Here is a 19,224-nt window from a genome sequence, read left to right as displayed (position 1 = left end):
GTTAACTTTATGGAAGTAAGTTTTTTGAAAACCAAAATCCTAAAGGCACTCTTATAACTTAGCCCTGACATCTTTCATTAGCACACTCTAACTTCATTTTTAAAAAGTGTTTTTTTTAACAAATCAGCTTTCCTTTAAATTAAATTGCCCTACTCTTCTTCCATGTTATTTCTTAGTATTCTTGACTTATTTCATAGGTCTCTCCTGTTCACTGTTGCCAGCAACACCTCTCCCCATTTCCTGCTCCTTCATGCATTTTTCTTCTACTGCTTAAGTTGCCAGCTTCCTTCTGTGTTGCCTCTTCCTGGGCATTCCATGTCCAAGTATAATAGAAATAGGACCTCATATTGACAGCATAATTCATCTATTGTCATCACATTCTCAAAATAACCAAATGACACTATAAACATGCAATTGAAGTAACCTGTGGTGTAAAATAGCTGTATTTATCATTAACTATTGGAGCTCTATGACAACCAAGTAATGAACAAATGAGAACTTCAGTGAATAACAGAATCAGGTTTCTGTCACCTGAGCTCACAAGATGCAGACACAATTGCTTTACAATGAGCTTGGACTAAAGCCTGAATAAATAGCCCATGTGGAAAGAGCAAGTTTGAACAAAACACTATTTAATGAAGCATGTTTCACTTTAGCTTTATTATCTGGATAGTCAGTTTAAGAATTTGATATGCTTGCATTTTACAATTTCAGTCTGCCTTACCTTGAACCAGGTTCATTTAGAAGAATACACACATAAAGCATGTATCTATGGAGCTGGTCCAACATGTTCAATCACCCTGATACATGGAATAGGATTCCAAAATGCAGATTAGAAATGGATAGGAGAGTTCCAAGCAAGAAAAAAGGATTCCATTTCTTAGACTTAAAAACATTATGGATCTCTCTGAAAGGTAGGAGGCCAGAACACAAAAGAGTCATATCACTGGGTCCCTTTTCATTAAAAATCCAAAAGTAGAGGCATCTGGAATGTGCCCTTTCTGTTAGTTCTTATTAGTTAAGCAGATTCTACTCAGAGCAGGTAGTCTTCTAGATACCAAAGTCCCAAGCCACATAGGACCTTATACATAACAACCAGTGTTTTGAATTGCACCCAGAAAATGGCCATCTGGAGAAGGATGATGCAAATTACACAGCGTGCATTACAACACAAAGGCTACCATTTTCATACTTGCATTATGGCATCATGCACAAAAATGTGAGGGGTGATGCTTATGCTGTGATATTCACTTACACTATATGGAATAAAATTATATGTGTTTAAGACATCTTTGTGATGGCAATTGTAACTGCCTTCTGCTCAGGCATTCTCATTCTCATGCCTTCCCCCATCCCCCTGCCTCTATTTGTTTCATATAACAGCCTTCCCCATTCTGATGCCTTTCAAATCTCCTGGAATTTATTTATTTATTTAAAAGCAAACACAAACATCCAATAGCTGAAGCTTTCTGGACAGTTTATGATAAAGTGCATCAAAAGATACAATTTGAATAAAAACATGTAAAATGAAATGCAAAATGAATCTCCATATTCTCCAAATAGCATAAATGATCATCAGATTTGTTCCAGTTGAGACTGGCTTATTGGTATAATATTCTGATTAATTTATGTAAGAATCATGATAGCAGTAAGTGAGTCTGTTAGTTAGGATGTTGCTCTGAGGTAGCAAAATAGACAAGGAATCTGATAGCACCTTAAAGGCCAATCATGCTACTCCATGCAAAAGCTCTGGTAAATTTGGTTAATCTGAGAAATGCTACCAGACTCCATATTCTAAAAAGATCACCCATAACATGTATATGCAAAGATATTTTTGATTATTTTTGTTCTTCTAATATTATCTGATAACTTTTATTCTACAGGTCAGTTGTTTAAATCTGTTTTTCTTTAGTCCACTCAACTAACAATAAAAGCTTATACCTGCAGCTTGTCTTGAAGCAACTGTCAGGCATAAAACAATCCGTACTTTCATAAAAGGCTGGAAACTTGTTATGGACTTTCTGCTGAAAATTGGAAAACAATTGGTGATTCAGGGATGTGCTGATTAAAAAGGGTTGAATATGGAAAGAAGGGAACCATGTAATAGAAGTTTAAAAAGGGAAGAGGAATAATATGTTTGTTTGCTGTAAAGAAGGTTGGAAGTCTCTTCTTTATATATCTTTTTCTTTTTTAGCTGTACCAGTCTCTGCATATTTCCCACATAAATGGATATATTGAATGCCTCTTATTTGGGGGATATGAGGTGAGGTAAACCAGAAATTATTGTTAAATGTGCTTTTTGCAATCATTTGCTTTCAAAAGAAACAATATGGAATAAGTTTGTCATATTAAATACAATTTAAGGGCACTGAAGTACCTCAAATTAAATGTATTAATCCTGGTTAGTATCAGATTAACTGTGTGTGTTTTTTTTTCATTTTAACCTCAACATTTCAAAAATTAGTATAAATCTCTGATGGTAGATTATGAAATAATTAAGCTAAAATTTATTAAACTTTTCCTGCCATTAACTATCTAAATAATTCTCTCAGGAGCAGGTTGTCCACTAGATTAGATTATTGGACTTGGATTGAGATCAAGTCCATGCTTACTTATGAAGTCCACTGGATAATCTTGAACAACCACTTTTTCTTAGAACTGAATTGCTGCATTGATAAAATTAAGTAACTATTAAATTACAGTGTTAATTTAATTAAAAAGTGGGATGAAAATGCATTATCCCATGATATAGAGTTGCCGATGATGGAAAGACTTTATGGCAGGTGCAAGATCTTCTTTGTGCTTTTCAGATAACAGATTTACGAATCTGAAAGATTTTGCTAGTAGATGGTATAGAAAATTTTTACAGGATCTCTGAATAATAATTTTAGTAAAATTGTCATTTTAAAAAAGAAGTATTGATTTTTATAAAATGACTAATTGCCATGAGTCTATACAGCCTTCCATAATCTGGTGCCCTCCATATGGGAAGAATGATAACTGCTGTAATTCCTTGTCAATAGATACAAGGCAACCTCCTATAAATTTCTATAAATGAATCTTGTAAATGAAGAGCTATATATTTAATTTATAATATGCTACATGAAATAATCTCATTGACCAGAATGCATGGAGGAATTTTAAAAACTGTTGGACCAAAAACAGAGTGAGAGTCCATTTGAAATCCTATTCCACAGCAGTAGGTGCAGTGAAGAAGGCATACATTTCTTCCTACCTTGTATCTGCACAGAATAAGGTGGCAATGCTTTTGTGGACTATGCAGCATCTTCGCCATCAAGATGTGGGAGTAGAGCAGGAACTGTCATAGGCTTGCATGACAAATTGGCATTGTTTTTTGTAAACAAAGTTAATCAGAATCACCTCAGTTTAGACTCTGGTATTGGGCAGGTCATAAGAGGCTACCCTGACAACTGCCTGTCAAGTCCATATGGATTCTTTTCAGTTTGTAGACCTCAAGGAGATAGAGGGTATATAGGGGGATAAGCATAAGGATTTTTCAATCCCTGCCCTTACTGGCTGATTAAATTGGCCAGGTTGGTTAAGAAGCGAGATCAGTGCTCCCTGAGTATGTTATTGTATATGTTCCTGCATGCTTAAAAAAGGCAATTATGATCCTTATTGAAAAAGCCCCCCTTGATCTGGAAGATCTTTATAGCCCAGTATCAAATATTCCACTATTAGGTAAAGTGATGGCCCTGCAGCTCCAGATGCATCTCAAATAGAGACTTAAATTTCGGAAGGGAGGGAGGGAGGGAGGGAGGGAGGGAGGGAGGGAGGATGGATGGATGGATATTGGGGCCCCAATAAAAATATACCCATGCCAGAGCTTCAGTAACCAACATCCCAGCCCCAATGCCTGGGGAAGAGATAGGTCTTCACAGCCTGGGTATTATCCATGTGGCTTTAAAGCTGTTATTTTAGTAGAAAAGAATATCTGTACAATGACTATTAAGCTAGAAAAGTCAATACTTTTTTTCCAGTGTTGCATCCTCAAATGGTCCACCTGGATACTTCAGAAAAAAAGTCAACCTTGCATAAGTTAGCAAGGGATTAAAATGGGGCACTCCAATTATTGGAGAGGATTTAGAAATGAAAAACCTAACCTTATCACTTCAGCATATTCAGCTCCATGAACAGCTTGTTGAATTTCTTAGAGAACATTTTGTCTTGCTTTCAGCAGGGAAAAAGCATAACATTCTATTAGGATAAACTGAAAGGGGCTGGCTGGGGAAATCTGGGGGTTGAAGTCCACATATCTTAAAGCTGCCAAGGTTGAGAAACACTGATCTAAGAGAACAGCTCCTGAGCCTTGGTGCCCTTGGAATGCTGTCTAACAGCAATGGCAGCAAAACAGAGGACTTGCAAAATGGTTTCTCTGGGTTTCTCTAACACAGGTTCCATGTTCTCCCTGTCTAATGCATATTCCACAAACCTAAAACTGTTTCCTCTGTTCTGCCCCGACTATTTATCTTTGCAATATGCAGGTGGTAATAGAGAAAGAGTTGAGTCTCGTATGATCCTAATATTGGCCTATCTCGGTAGCTATGCTATTGGCATCATTAAAGGGGGGGGGGTGCATTTGGAAACTGTTGGAAAAACTCATTTTTCTCTTGAGCAATTAAGAGATACTGTCCGCCTAATTTTATATCCACAGATTTGATGGACGATTTCAAAAAATAATTTATGCTCTGTTTTAAAATTTATCTTCATGCTAGGTCTCTCAGCTTTGGGTTAAGAATAATTATTACAGCAACTCCTTTCGTGTAAGGAGAAAAAGAATACACACGTCAATATGTACCTGCTGAAACTCCAGTCTCATCTCCATTCCAATAAAAGACTGTTACATTATGAAGAAAAGCTATGTATCAAAAGTGAAGAGAGAAAATGGATAGGGTTTATATGTATTTTACTAAATTTATATACTGTCCGACTCCTAATGACACTTGAACATGACCCAATAGTCTTTTCAACTTCTAGTAAAGAAAGTAACCCAACCAGTCTTTCTACTGAGAACCGTCTACAAAAATAAAGGTAGCCTGGTTCACACTTCTTAACCATGCTGACAAGTGGGTTCAGGCCAGATAATTTGAAACAAATATATCTAGTACATCTTCTTCCAGCTTCCTGCAATCATGACTCTTTCTTTCTACTGCTATTCCTAGGAAACTGGGTAAGCTATTCCACCACAAATGACAATAGTATCCAGAAAACAAATACTGTTTCTGGCAAATACCAATATTTGTTTCTGGATACCATTTCACTTTTGTTTCATCCCACATTTTCATGATTAATCTTGTCCAATTTCCACATCAATTTTAAATTGGGAAGAGAAATTTGTATGCTAACACGTTCAACCTCAGGTTACTGAAATGTGCTGATGGTAGTCCATCCTTGCAGATTGGTGAGTTATTAGCTAAGTCTCAGATAAAGAATCCTAAAAATCCAGATTCTGAAGAAAACGTTAGATGGAAGTGAGACTTAGCTTCATGAAATGAGCTCCACAGCACAATAAATAATAGTTTTAAAATTGTTTAAAGCAATTGAAGGGCTTTAATCATCCATTGTTAATTTGTGATTGCCCTATACTGAATGTTGTTGTTGTTCAGTCATTAAGTCATGTCCAACTCTTCGTCTGAATGTAGATAAGGTGAAGTGATTATACGACAGTCTACAGTCCACTAAATAACAATTCAGTTTTGATTGATATCATCTGTTGCAGCAAAAGTAAAAAAAAAAAAAAAGCTGATTTATTAGACTCCAGTTCCATAAATGCTTCTACCTTTAAGCTCATCTGTTTTTAAGATGCCACAAGACTCTGTATTATTTCCAAGATTTAGTGAAATCCTTTGGCTGATATGACATGTCTTCATTTTGGCACACAGGTAAATACTGAGGTTTTCCTTCAATATATATTCAAACTACTCTAGGTGGCTTGCAATACACTAAATACCCTAAACAGTATAAAAACAATATAACCAAAACCAGAGTTGGACAAAGGGAGAGAAAGAGAAAGAGAAAGAGAAAGAAGAACAAGATGGCACATCCTGCAAACCACAGAACATCCCACCAACATCCAGCAAAGGGGGCACCAACCATCCTAGCTCTCTGGGAGAACAGCCAGGTCTTTATGGCCCTTTGGAACACCAACAAGGTGGAAGATAACTGGATATCAGGAGGAACCTCATTCCAAAGGGCAGGAACTACAACAGATAACCTATGTTTTCTGGGTCCTGATGGATTGTTTAATCAAAGGAAGCTTGAGAAGTCTGAGAAATTGCTGCAAACACTAATATTTATAAAACTGACTGTGATGTGTACTGGCAGGGCCAATGTTCACATTAAAAGAATTTGGTGATGAGATCTCAACAGAGCTTAAGGGACATCATAAATGTGGATAACTGAAGCACTATCTGGATTGATCTGCTGTTCTATTTGAAAAAAAAAAAATGGTTCTATAGTCCTCTTCTATGGATTAAAGACTTAAACCTGACAGTATACACATATGGTTTAAAAGTGACAGTACTTAGAAGAAAAGCTTGATTTTATTTCACATTATATATTCACTATATGCATTCAGTAACTCAATACAAAACTATCTATATCAAACCTCATAACTATTTTGTGAATGTCATTATCTGTACAATGTTTATTGTGACCCACCTCCTACATTTCATTTGACTTCCACTTTTCCAACAAGGTGGATATATCTGTTGTTCTCTTAGGATAATATTCCATGCATCTCATGAAATAGTTTTAGTTCCAGATTTAATTTATGCTGTAATAAAGCACAGTCAGTTCTTGCTGCTGGAGCTCCTACACCTACCCTCTTAATTTTTTTATTTCATTATGCTCTTTAGCTACATACCTACGTTGCAGAATGGTTTTAGATCTTCTTAAGTACTTAATATGATTGCTCTTTGGTTTTAATTCTCTCAACAGAAGCAAAACATGAATTCCTAACCACCAGAAACTCTTGATTCAACCAAATGCAATTGCTATTTCAGATTCTAATCACAAAAATGATTGTTAGACATGACACAAACGTTGTGTGGAAGAGGTAATTAACATATTCAGTGAACACAAGTAATGAAATAAAACCCAGACTATTAGCATAATCATAGAAGAGAGCAGCTGAAGGAGGTCTAACAAAAATACAGCAGCTAGAAACATAGGAAATGTTGACTTGAGGACTGTCTGACATCTCAAGAAAAGGGACTCTTGCAAAAGAAAGTACCTCCTGATATGCAGCTCCAATGAAATGCCAATGTGGAGCCAGAGGCATCTTTCCTTTTTCATTGATTTACTGATTAGTGAAAATTAGGAACTGCTCCAATCCTCTTATGGAGCTTATTTTGGACAAGTCTTCTTAAAATGTTTGGATATTCATTGATCTACACTTTCTAACAAATATAATGAAGACTTATTTGCATTACAGGTTTTTAGATTGGGTCCTAAACTGCTGAAATCATTACCTGCAATCATGTGTAACTTCTTTTCACACCCAGTGAATCATTAAACATCAGGGGATGGCTATTTGACATCTGTTGAACTATTACAGCACTTGGCAATTAAGCCTAACCAGTTATTATTTTAAGGCTACCAGACTGGGACTTGCTGCGATGGAGACCATCTCCAAAATCTTACCAGATCACTGGAAACTCAATTATTTTAGGCACTATAGTATACAATTCTTCATGGATAACATTTTTCACACTTAAGGCACCATAGTGCCTTACTTTGACTCATTTCCCTCCTAGTCTTACACTCTTTCTTGTTTTCGTGTAACTAAACTGTGACCTACTTTCAGCTTTTTCATCAGGGTAACCCCAGAGTACCTACTGTATTCTGTCTAGGTTTACTTGGAATTAAGTCCCACTGAGTCAAAAGATGCCTTTTACCACTTCAGTGCTGATTCCAAACAGGAATTGTATTTCCTTCCAACAGTCTTATAGCAATTATTTCTTTTAAAAAGGTTGTCCAGGAAACTATTTTCCATCCTTGTAGGAAATCCCTAATGTATAATTATCATAAGAACAGGAGAAAGAGAGGTGTGGCTTGCCATTAAGAAACATAAAGATAAATAATAATTAACAGTAACTTTATTTTTGGAGTTACATCTCTTCTTTGGAGTGCCATATGAATTATTATCTCTTTAAAAAATGAAACAAAACACCCTATCATGTTGATTTGTGGGAAAATGTCCAAGGATGACAAATTTCTTATATACAACTGTAAAGCCTGCAAATGAATTTTAAAGTATACAAGAGACATCTGACAATGCAAATGAATGTGAATCAGACAGCAACCAAGTACTTTTTAAACATATATGCCACTTACCTTCTCTACAACTATGGTGGGGGACACTTCTTAGTGCTCACAGGCACTTAAGGGATTGCTGTTCAATTTAATGTAGTTGGCATCTAATTAAGCCAGCAAAAATCCCAGTAAAGCGACATTTAACTCTGGTCTGATTTGTGGTAAGCAAATCTGAATCTCACTTTAGCTATCAAGGGATGACTGAATAGGGTTGACATAACTGGAAAGGTTCTTGGCTTTGGCAACATCAGCAAAATGGAACAAAGACAGCTATACAAGAGATGAAGCACAGCTCTAGGATTCCAAAATCTGTGAATGATGTTAACATTTCAATGATGTCATGAAATTCCATTAGTGCAAAGATTTCTACACACACACACACAATCCCAAATTGAAGATCTACCTGAATACTTCCTTACTCCTTATATTCATATGTGTGGAAAAAAAAATCCTCAATATAGTTGGCTCCTATCTTCTAGGTTCTTACAAGAGAAAGTGATATTTTTTCCCCGATCAGATCATTTATTGATGAATTTGTTAATTAATTTATATACTGCCTTTTGTCATGTTATCCAGATCTCTTATTATCTGACATTCAGTCATGCATTGATCAATTATAATGGGGATTCCTTCATTTAACATGGCAAATATTCTGTATTAATACAGTGTAGTTTAATTGGAGTGTTTTACATCTTGCTTTATGTAAACCTCATTTAATGGCTTATAGTTATGTACTTCATAAACTTGATTTTTAAAAACCTATTCTTTAGTGTTCTTTGTTATTTACTTATAGACTATGCCAGTTCTGGGCTGTGTAGAAGTAAGAAAAATAGTTGAAAGCAACAGAATGTAGCACAAAGAGATCTGGATGGATCTCACCCTGATGATTTTCAGGAAGCTATTAAAGGCCTGATTACACTCCCAGGCCTTGGGCCAGGGTGGTGGTTGAGCCTGTGTCAGATGGCTCTTTTGCTTATCCTGTGTGTTTTTGGTCTACCTATGATTTTATTGTTTATGTGTTTCATATTTTTTTTTCTTACTTTTTAAACTGTAAACCACTTGGAGTCTCTGGGAGTTGACCAGCCTATAAATTGTAGAAATAAGTTGTAGAAATAATAAAAAGCTAATAACATTGATTGCTATTACAGTGAATATTGATCATATTTATTGATTGATCATATTTGTATAGCTGCCCATCTCACAAGAAAGTAACTCTTTATGTGAGAATATGTGAAAGCTTTAAGGGAATTATGAATGGTTCACAAAATTGTGGGTTATACAGGTATCTTTACAAGATCACAGATAACAGAGATGTCTCTGTACTGTTCTTGAAAGGAAAATGTCATTTACTAAGTTTACCAACTTTAAACTTCCCTCAGTGTAGTCAAAGATCCTGATCCTAATCATAAGACTCTGGAAGAGTCCTCCAAAATGTTTAACCTAAGTCTTTTTAAGGCAACAGTGCCAAAGCTATCTTAGTGCCTCCAGGAATCATAGTCAATTAAGCCTGATACAAGCCCCTATCAAGCCCCTGAGATCTGAAAGATAGGAAAATTGAAAGCTAGAAGACAGAGAAATGCTGAGATACTGAACTGCAAGAGAAAACCTAAGGCTCCTAAGTCAATGCAAAGTAAACCCCTATGCAGCCCCTCTGACCAGTTTTGGTTGAAAACAGAATTGGATCAATGTCTGCTTCTGCTGAGATTCATCTCTTTTGACCATGGATTATCCAGCTCCTGTCCCTTGGATTGTGTGTGTGTGTGTGTTGGATGCTCTGGACCTATTGCCAATGCTGTCTGTTCCATGTCTGATCTCTTGTGTGTGCTGATCTGTGTATCATGATAACTGCTCTCACCTGCTTACACTACAGCATAAGATACATACAATGAATACCAGAACAGTTTCTTTCTCTTCCCCCTGCTCCCCAGTATGTGCTTCTAGCTAAAGTTCTGCATTACCAGGAAACCTCAAAAGCAGAGTTACAGAAATGTATCTTAACAAGTCGACAATATATTGATCATATCTTGTCACTACTAAGAGCCCAGGTGTGTGTAGAAAGGTCTTGTTTCTTTGCTATGGGGTCATAGAAACAAAGCCATAGGAGTTAACAAAATGCCAGTTCTTTATCAAGGTATAAAAGTGGTCAGTTTGTTTGCATCTTCCCATTGTCTACTGAGGATCTCATTGAACTAAAGATGCAACTTTTTCTAGACAAACTATATTCACAGAATGCTTGTCTGTCTCCCTGTATTTGACCTTTATAATATATGAGTTGGAAACTGCTGACCCTAAACAATTGGTTGTAATGCAACTTATGTACAAAATATATGATAAACTCTGCAAGCTTAAGTACAAGTCAAGTGCTGTAAATGGCTGATTATACTTAAACATCCCAACTCTTTACATATCCCCTGCCCATGATGTATCTCTGCATCACATCAGTTATCATCAACGAAACATTCAATTAGATTTTTTTTCAAAAATGAAGACTAATGTCTTAAATATTTATTCTGACACCACAATTAGACTCTTAGAATGAAGACATGATCTGCATTTAAATAGTTTATCTAGCAACCAAATTCTGTGAACCAGGAAGCTTTGAATCTAAATTTGAATCCTAGCTGAATATAATTCACTATCTGACTTGTTTGTTTCCTTATTTATAATTCCCATTTCTATGGCTGTCCAATGGTACATAACTCTGTTGCTGAACGAAGTCACTTTGGCTTCCATCTATTTCTTAAACATGTTCATAAATCCTGCTGAAGTACTTTATGGCCAATAAATACAGAATTTCACCCTTGGTGTCCTATCTTAATGAAACAGCCTTAAAATGTAAAAAGGTAAAGGTAAAGGTTTCCCTTGACATTAAGTCCAGTTGTGTCCGACTCTAGGGGGCGGTGCTCATCTCCGTTTCAAAGCCGAAGAGCCGGCGTTTGTCCGTAGACACTTCCATGGTCATGTGGCCAGCATGACTAAATGGAATGCCATTACCTGCCCGCCAAAGCAGTACCTATTAATCTACTCACATTTGCAAGTTTTCGAACTGCTAGGTTGGCAGGAGCTGGGACTGGCAATGGGAGCTCACCCCGTCACGTGGATTCAAACCGCTGACCTTCCGATCGGCAAGCTCAGCAGCTCAGTGGTTTAACCTGCAGCGCCACCGTGTCCCTTCTCCCTAACCTGAGATTAATTGATAGTTGCCTCTCTATTTCATAAGGAAGCTGTGAGAATTGATGTTTGCAGAACATGTATAATTATAATGTTTGTATATTATGATGATTAAAATAATGTCTGTAAAAATACCTTTAAGTATTTATTATTCTTATGTGTTCATGGAACTTTGGTTGCCTATGATCATGGTTTGTGAGAAAATAATAATCTTCTGAATGTATTTAGCTGCTTAATGCCTAAAGGAGCTGCTGCCTTTTAACCTGTGATCCCTTGTTTAAAAATCCACATGGAAGTTTGCTGTGCTAATGATTCAATTTTTCAACATTCAGCAGTAGTACTGAGAAACAGCAGAATCATGTACAGTAGCTCCTCACTATGTAATACAGGAGTTTAGACTGTTTTTATTATACAGATTACCCACTCCAGCTGAGTTTGTCATTCTCTGACATTCCATCTAGAAGGATTTCAGTTCTGAGTTGGGGTGATTTGTAGTTAGTTTTAACAAAGGACATACAATCCAACTACAGTATATGCAATTTGCAATCTTATATTATGTTCCAATGCACTAGTCAACTTTTTGTAGAATGAAATACCTCATGGCCTACAGTTCACTTGTCAGATGCTAAAGAAGATTAAGCAAGAGACCTTGATGTGTTCATTAAAAGACCATACAGAAGAAAACTGGAATTATGAACTCTGACCTCAGCCCTCATCCCCTCTTGTCAAGAGGGAAGGTTTATATATGTTAAGGCTATAACTGCATTCAATTTAATGTGGTTACAAGAACTATACCACATTCAACCAAAGCATCCTTATTGAACTTCTCAAGCAACTCAGACAGATTGGGTCTGCAGGGGCTGGATCCAGAATGCATATACCAGTTTTCCCAATATCTTATTTTGATGAGAACCTGAAAATTTCTAATAACAATAATTTAAATTTGAATTAGAATAGAGTAATCATTTTCTTAATTGTTTTTTTTTCATTTCTTTTAATCTAATAAAACTTAAAACATAATCTACAAAATATATATTAATATTTAGCTCTTGTTTTGCCACATGATAGTTCATTTTTGGGATCCTTATAAAATTACTAGAAACATTAAAATGATGCCTAAAACAGCCTGCTTCAGCTGGTACACTAGCTGATATTTCTTTTGTTTATATCAGGTACAATACAGTGCAGAATCACATAGATCATGCAACTTGCAGAAATCAAATGGCACTAAAACCAGAACTCTTAAGAATATTTAAAAACAATACACAATATACATTTAAGTATTTCTTGTTGTCTGTCAAAACAAAATACTTCAGTACCAACCCAGATAAAATCCAGCAAGAGATTGTTATATGGGCTTAATCTGCATTCCGCTTAATAGTTCATTACTGTATAAGATTTCCCCTTTCTGATACACTACAATGAGTTTTTTTACACCATGGCAAGTTTTTCATCCCCCACCCCCCCTCCTCCACATCCAATGCAATACTTAAGTTATGAATAGAATTTAAGGAGTTAACAGGAGGATCCAAACATTTTGGGGAGATTTCCCCTTTCCCTTTAGTTCCTGCTATACCACAATCAAATTTATTTAGATGTGTACCCAAAACTGGATCCAGATTTCATATTAATCATAATTTTTAAATGAAATTGTCAATTAGATGAAAAAACCCTGTTCATTTCATGGTGCAATATCACTTAATGTAGTGCTTTGTGTTATTCAGTAGCTATACTAAATTTCAATCCATTTCATAAAAAGTACATACAAGTTCTTGCAATTCCCATTAATTAAAGTTAATGGACAAAAGTCCCTGATTATTTCATGAAAGAGATGAGACTTACAGTAAATTCATCTGTGGCCTTCTAGTCAAGAAATGAACTCATTTACTGGCCATTATTCAAGCAATATTTCTTCCAGGTCATTCTTGAAAAGTGACAGTTTGAGGCATCTGCACAGATTTCTACAATTTAAAATGTATTGTACTGCTAATAATAGTTAGATGGGCATTTATGAAGGACAGAAGCATGTGACTAGCTTTTCCTGACTTTTTTTGCATATAGTTTGTAAAGGAGGACATTCCTATAGTACTCCCATATGAAATTAAGAACAAAGGATGTGAGAACCAGTAAAATGTGACCTGTTTTACTGGTTGCATTCACAACATAGTGTTCCAGTCAGTTAGTTTATTATTTTAACAAATCTAACTGTTCACAGGTCTTTCTAACACATAACGTTTTAAAATATAACTTTCTTGATCTGTGGTTTCCACAATACATAATTTCTGAAGCATTAACAACCACAATACCCTATTGACCTTGTTCTGTAATGCATTATTATTAGATCTTTTATGGAAATACACTCTTTTTGGTTGCGTTTTTCACAGATGAATTAAATTTGTTTTATGGACAATCAGACCCTAGTGAATTCCACCTAGAGTGATCTCCAATTGTGCTGGAGTGCTGCAATGATCTCCAATTTTGCAGAGTATGGTATTTTGCAAGGAAAAAAACCCATAATTGACTTATCTTACATGTGTAACAGAAACATGCATGCCTCTCTACAGAAGACATGTGCACTACTTCCTCTCTTAAAGCTTTCAAGTAAGCCAATCCCATTTGTGATGAGCCATTTTTTTCGTTTTTGTTATTAAATGTTTATTTCTGACTATAGCGCTTGTAAAACATTTTCATGTCCTGATTTTTCTACATGCTCCCTACATGCAAAGTTAAGGATTTTCATTTAGGGCCTTTTTGGGGGTGGGGGGGTACTGTAGACATAAGAAAATGTCATTTCATAGTTCCACTGAATTATGTATAATATTTTATTTGCTGCTATTAAGATAATTCTTGATCTTTCTCTGGATTATGTAAGCTTATCCACAAGTCCACTTGTCATATAATTTTCTCTACTGGAATGAAATCATTGCCTACCTTCTTCAAATAGATAATTAAGGAGGGAGATACATTTTCCTCAGCCATAAAGCAAAATATCTTCCTGAAGATTCCAGTTCAGGGTTCTAGCCAGTCAGTCATGCTCCATTCAGAGATCCTGTTTCATTCTGGGTTCCACCCCACTTCAGCATTTTTTTTAAATTATTATTCTTTTCCACCACAGGCATTCAGTACTTGATGGCTATCGAGCATGCACAATTCTTCACTTGGCTGCATCAGAAGGACCGTTCCTTTAGCTTTCAGCAGGAACAGAGAGGTTGATTTATTTCTGTACATCATAGGTTTTCCTGACATGTTCACACTTACTACTTGTTTCTTCCTGGCCTCCTATAACTTCATATATGTCAGAATTCAGTGGCTGAACATGCTAATAGAGGCAGTTATATGGTATTTCATGCTAAGTCAGACATTTCATGTTTGTTTTCAATTTATTTCTTTTTCCTCACATGCTGTTAAAAACAAACTAACTGTAGTTGATTGTCTTGCACTCCATTTTATTTCCTACATGATTTGCTTCCCTTAACTGAAACAATCCTTACTGTTGTAGCCCTGAGAGTCATATAAGCATAATGCTCAAGCTTAAGTCTCTCAAGTAAGGTGTCCTTCTTAAAAATCCAACCTTCTTAATGGATTAGTCCAGGAAAATGAAGAATATAATCTATGAATAATTTAAATTATAGCATGTCTCAAGGAGACAGAGCCAGATAGTTAGCATCACATTCAGGGAAAGGGATACCTTTACAAAGACATGATGGATCGATCATGATGGCTATGCCACATACTTCTGGAGAAAGTGAACTGGGGAAACTATAATCTCAGTCTGTCTGATGCAATGGAAAACTACCATGACAGGTTGTTTTCCAGTAACTGATAATGTTGCTTTCCAAAAACTTCTCCAATTATACCTTCACATCATTACAAACTGCTTTGCCTTTGTAATCTGAAGAATGCTAAGGTATCCCATAAATTGTATACTCAAAATGTGAAAAATCACAATTGTTTTAGCACTAGACTGGCAGCCACTGAAAAATGGCACTCAAAATTTATTTTTTAAAGCAGCTGAATCAGTATTCAGTCCACATTCCTCAGGGGTCCTCAGGTGGTGAATATTAAGATAAAAGAACTGCCAAAATATAACAGTCCAGCCATCCTACATAGCACACATTCTAAAATATGCCACCAAAAATTAAAAGTGATTTTGTGATTGAGCGTGCCATTAAGATAGAGCTGGAATTGAGAATCACTTTTTAATATCACAACTGTTTCTATAATCCTTGATAATTAAATTTAACATCTATGATCATCTACTGGTATATCCCACTGTTTACTACATGACAAGGAAAGGGTGCTCCCTTTGTATGTTGCCCAGAAGCATGTGGCTATTCAGTGCTGAAACCCACAAAATGGATGAAGACAACTTTCTGAACTGATCTAGGAGACTTCTGCATATGTTGGTATAATTCCAGACATGTGCTGAAGAATAAATACTATAGTATTTACTGAAATCTAGTAGAATGTATAAATCCTTTGACTTCACTGAAGGCATCTGGAAAAAAGGAATCTGTACACCAGCCTGTTGCAGTAGGATGATTTGTAAACAAGCAGGATAGATAATGACTTGACAAATGCAATTCTCTAGACACATTTTTTAATTTTTTCTGTATTATTTCAAATGTATTTTTGAGACAGTTTCACAAATGTTATTCTGGAATCATGAAACTGTGCTGAGCTCCCCACTCTTAGAAACATGGCTCATATATTTCTCTTGATTACTGAGAAGTGTCTATAACAATGTTTCTCAGCCTTGGCAACTTGAAAATGTGTGGACTTCAACTCCCAGAATTCCTCAGCCAACTGCTGGCTGGGGAATTCTGGGAGTTGAAATTCACACATCTTCACGCTGCCAAGGTTGAGAAACATGGGTCTATAATGCTACAGATATACCACAGTCCAGGCATCCCTTGTACTTAAGCACTAGAACTAATATCAGAAAGCCCCAAAGCTCCATTTCATGATGATGCTCTACATTCCAATTACAATTCTGATAGGCAAATCATCCTCATAGCCAAATTAAGTTATGCTACAGCAAAAGCAAGATGATTCCTCTGTCATTCCAGTTCTAAGATACTCATTTTCCATCTCTTTTGGCAGCTCTTGAATGACCAAACTCAGATTTCTAGCAGGAGCAAACTCTATGCCATTGCCAGATTTGTTCCAGTATAGTAGCTCACCAAAGGATGCTTTTGTCTACTTCTTGCCCTTCATGACTGTGCCAGAGCTTGCTGGCTTACAGGAGTAAAAGCGGCCAACAAGAATAAGTTAAATTCAGGACAAATTCTTTGGGGTTTAATTATATTCTTTATTTATACTGGTTGTTGATATTGCAATTTATATTTTTTTATGGTTTTAACTGCTGATTTTATTGTGAACCTCCTAGAATCCCACTTTTTGGGGGAGATGGGCAGTGATATAAATTTGAACAATCAGTCAGTCAATAACACAACCCCTTTCCCAGGAAAACAAGAGGAGCAATTCCCACTCACAAATAACCCCAAATAACTCTAGCCAAGAATAAGTCTTTGGACCCTGACAATTATACAGGTTTACTCAGCAGTAACTCCCAGTGTGCTCAGCAGTTATGTGGATGCATGCTTGTGTAAACTGATACGCAATTGTAACCTAAAGCAATTATTACTTCCAACATAACCTTCAAAATAAAGCAGAAAAAACGTATCTCAAACTATTGTTTGGTCTACAGCTCTCTGTCACTGGAATATCTCTCTCTAGTAATGTTACCTTATCTTACATTTTATTTGGGCCTCGGCTGCACAATGCTGAAGAGAAGTCAAAGCACACACACGTAATGAGAATGATCATAATAATACATTAACTAGGGAAAACAGGAAGGTTTTCACTGCGGAGAACGATACATTTCAACTGAATTATAACAGAAACAAATCTCTAATCAGGATCACAGAAACCACAAGGAGACAAACTGACTGAGAGATCCCCACGTTAACCTCTCCCGTCCCCACTGCCGAGTTCAAGGGCTTTGCTGAATCACTCTTAAAGCCACTCTCCACGATCGTATTCTTTCCAAGAAAACGTACACTTCAAGATGTAAAGCCACATCAGCAGTTAAAAATAATTAGACAATTCCGGAGCATGCAATTTTCTCTTTTCAGTATTGGGAAAAGACCTGTAGAACCAAGCACGGGAGGGGCTAGGGGAGAAAAAACGAACAGACACCCCCTGAAATATGGGAAGACAGACGAGAGATACACCTGGCGTCTCTTCCCGTTCCCCCTTCCCATATATTACCCCACTGCCATACAGCCTAGACATCTTACAGCCACTGCTTGTTGGAAAGCGATTCCTCCTCCCGGGAACACTTGGACAAACTTGGGAAAAAGTTTAGGTTGGACACAAGGTACGGCCAGCAACAGACCGTCTGCTAGTCAACTCCCGTTTTATTATCCTGATGGTACGAGTTTTCGCCGTTTGCAGCAGAGTCAGGAGTCTCTCTCTCCCCCCATCCCACCCACATTTTAAAATAACAGCGCCTTAATTTTTGTTGTGAACTTTCGTTCCCACCTGGGATATTCTGTAATCATTCATCCACGCTGACATATTAGAAGTAATCATCCCTTCATGTGCTCGATTCTCAGGCTACGTCAATAAAGGCGCTTGTGCTGCTGCGTACACAGCCCGACTTTATACCCTGCTCGGCTTTTTTTTTCCCCCTTGAAAAAATGCAGCGGTAGGAGGAGAGAAACTTTGGAAAGTTTTGAAAACTCCTATGCAGGAACTCACTTCTACCAGGCAATGGCGGAGAAGAGGTAAGGTGGGCAACAGAAGATAGAAGCCCCCTCCCGTCACAATCACTTTAGAGGCATCTGTTTCCAAAATCTCCTGTTACCCTTCGGAATACGCGGAGATCTGGGATAAAACTGAGGACCGGCTGACTGACACTTTGCTGAGAAAGAGTTGGAAAAAAACCTCGCGCGCCCAGACCCAGAGCTGAGCTTCAATTCCTCACCTTACCTGTTTTTGTGGCGGGTCTTTAAGAGATTCCTTCCAAAGGGAGCCATGGCAAGCCCCAAAGGCAGCAGAAGAACATCAAACAAACTCGGGAACTAGGCTGGGGGCAGTAGCAGAGCCGTCTCCTGCTGCTGCCGCCGCGGCCGCCTTTCCAGCTTCTTAATAGTCACCCAGCGTAGAAGTTGTGCAACTCGTTGCTAACTTTGAACTCCTGTCTCTAGTTGTTGCTGCTGCTCTTTTGGAGCCCTGCCCAGTTGCAAGCTGGAAGGAGGCATTTAGGACAGGGAGAAGGGAATGAAAGCAAGAACAAAGGGAGGGCGAGGGAAGAAGTGGGTGGGGGGACTTTAATTAGACGTTCTTTCTGACTTCACTAATGAAACACGCATAGCTCGGCGAAGACCCAGGACTTGGAGTGGGCAGGAGAGAACTTCCCTGGGAATGTACAGCAAGGTCACGGCAGCTTTAACCAGAGGACAGACCCTACCACTTACCCCTCTCGGAGCCAAGGGATGGCGCTTTGTCTCGCACCTCGGGGAGAGGTCCTCTTGACCCGAGGAGCTTAGCGGAAATCCAAAGGGACTAGCATCTCTCCCAAAAAGAGTCCCCTTTTTGGGAGAGATAGGCGGTGATCGAAATTTGAAAAACAAATAAATAAATAAGTAAACGTTTGAGCTTTACAGAACTCTCCATCAGAAACAGAGGAAAAGGGGAAAATAGATGGGG

General features: G+C 37.3%; 1 protein-coding gene across 1 annotated transcript in view; it reads right to left on the bottom strand.

Annotated features, from left to right (window-relative positions):
• The window catches only part of RASSF9 (Ras association domain family member 9), a 31,511-nt gene extending 12,615 nt beyond the window's left edge, over positions 1 to 18,896 (bottom strand). The window contains exon 1 of the mRNA XM_063308975.1: positions 18,505 to 18,896. Within this exon, the coding sequence (XP_063165045.1) occupies positions 18,505 to 18,551 (47 nt within the window). The 5' untranslated portion in view covers positions 18,552 to 18,896. The remainder of the gene's footprint in view (positions 1 to 18,504) is intronic.
• Between the last annotated feature and the right edge of the window lie 328 nt (positions 18,897 to 19,224).

This window comes from Candoia aspera, chromosome 7 (assembly GCF_035149785.1).
Source record: "Candoia aspera isolate rCanAsp1 chromosome 7, rCanAsp1.hap2, whole genome shotgun sequence".
Classification (NCBI taxonomy): domain Eukaryota; kingdom Metazoa; phylum Chordata; class Lepidosauria; order Squamata; family Boidae; genus Candoia; species Candoia aspera.
The sequence above is the reverse complement of the archived record's forward strand: the minus strand, read 5'-3'. Positions and strand labels throughout refer to the sequence as shown.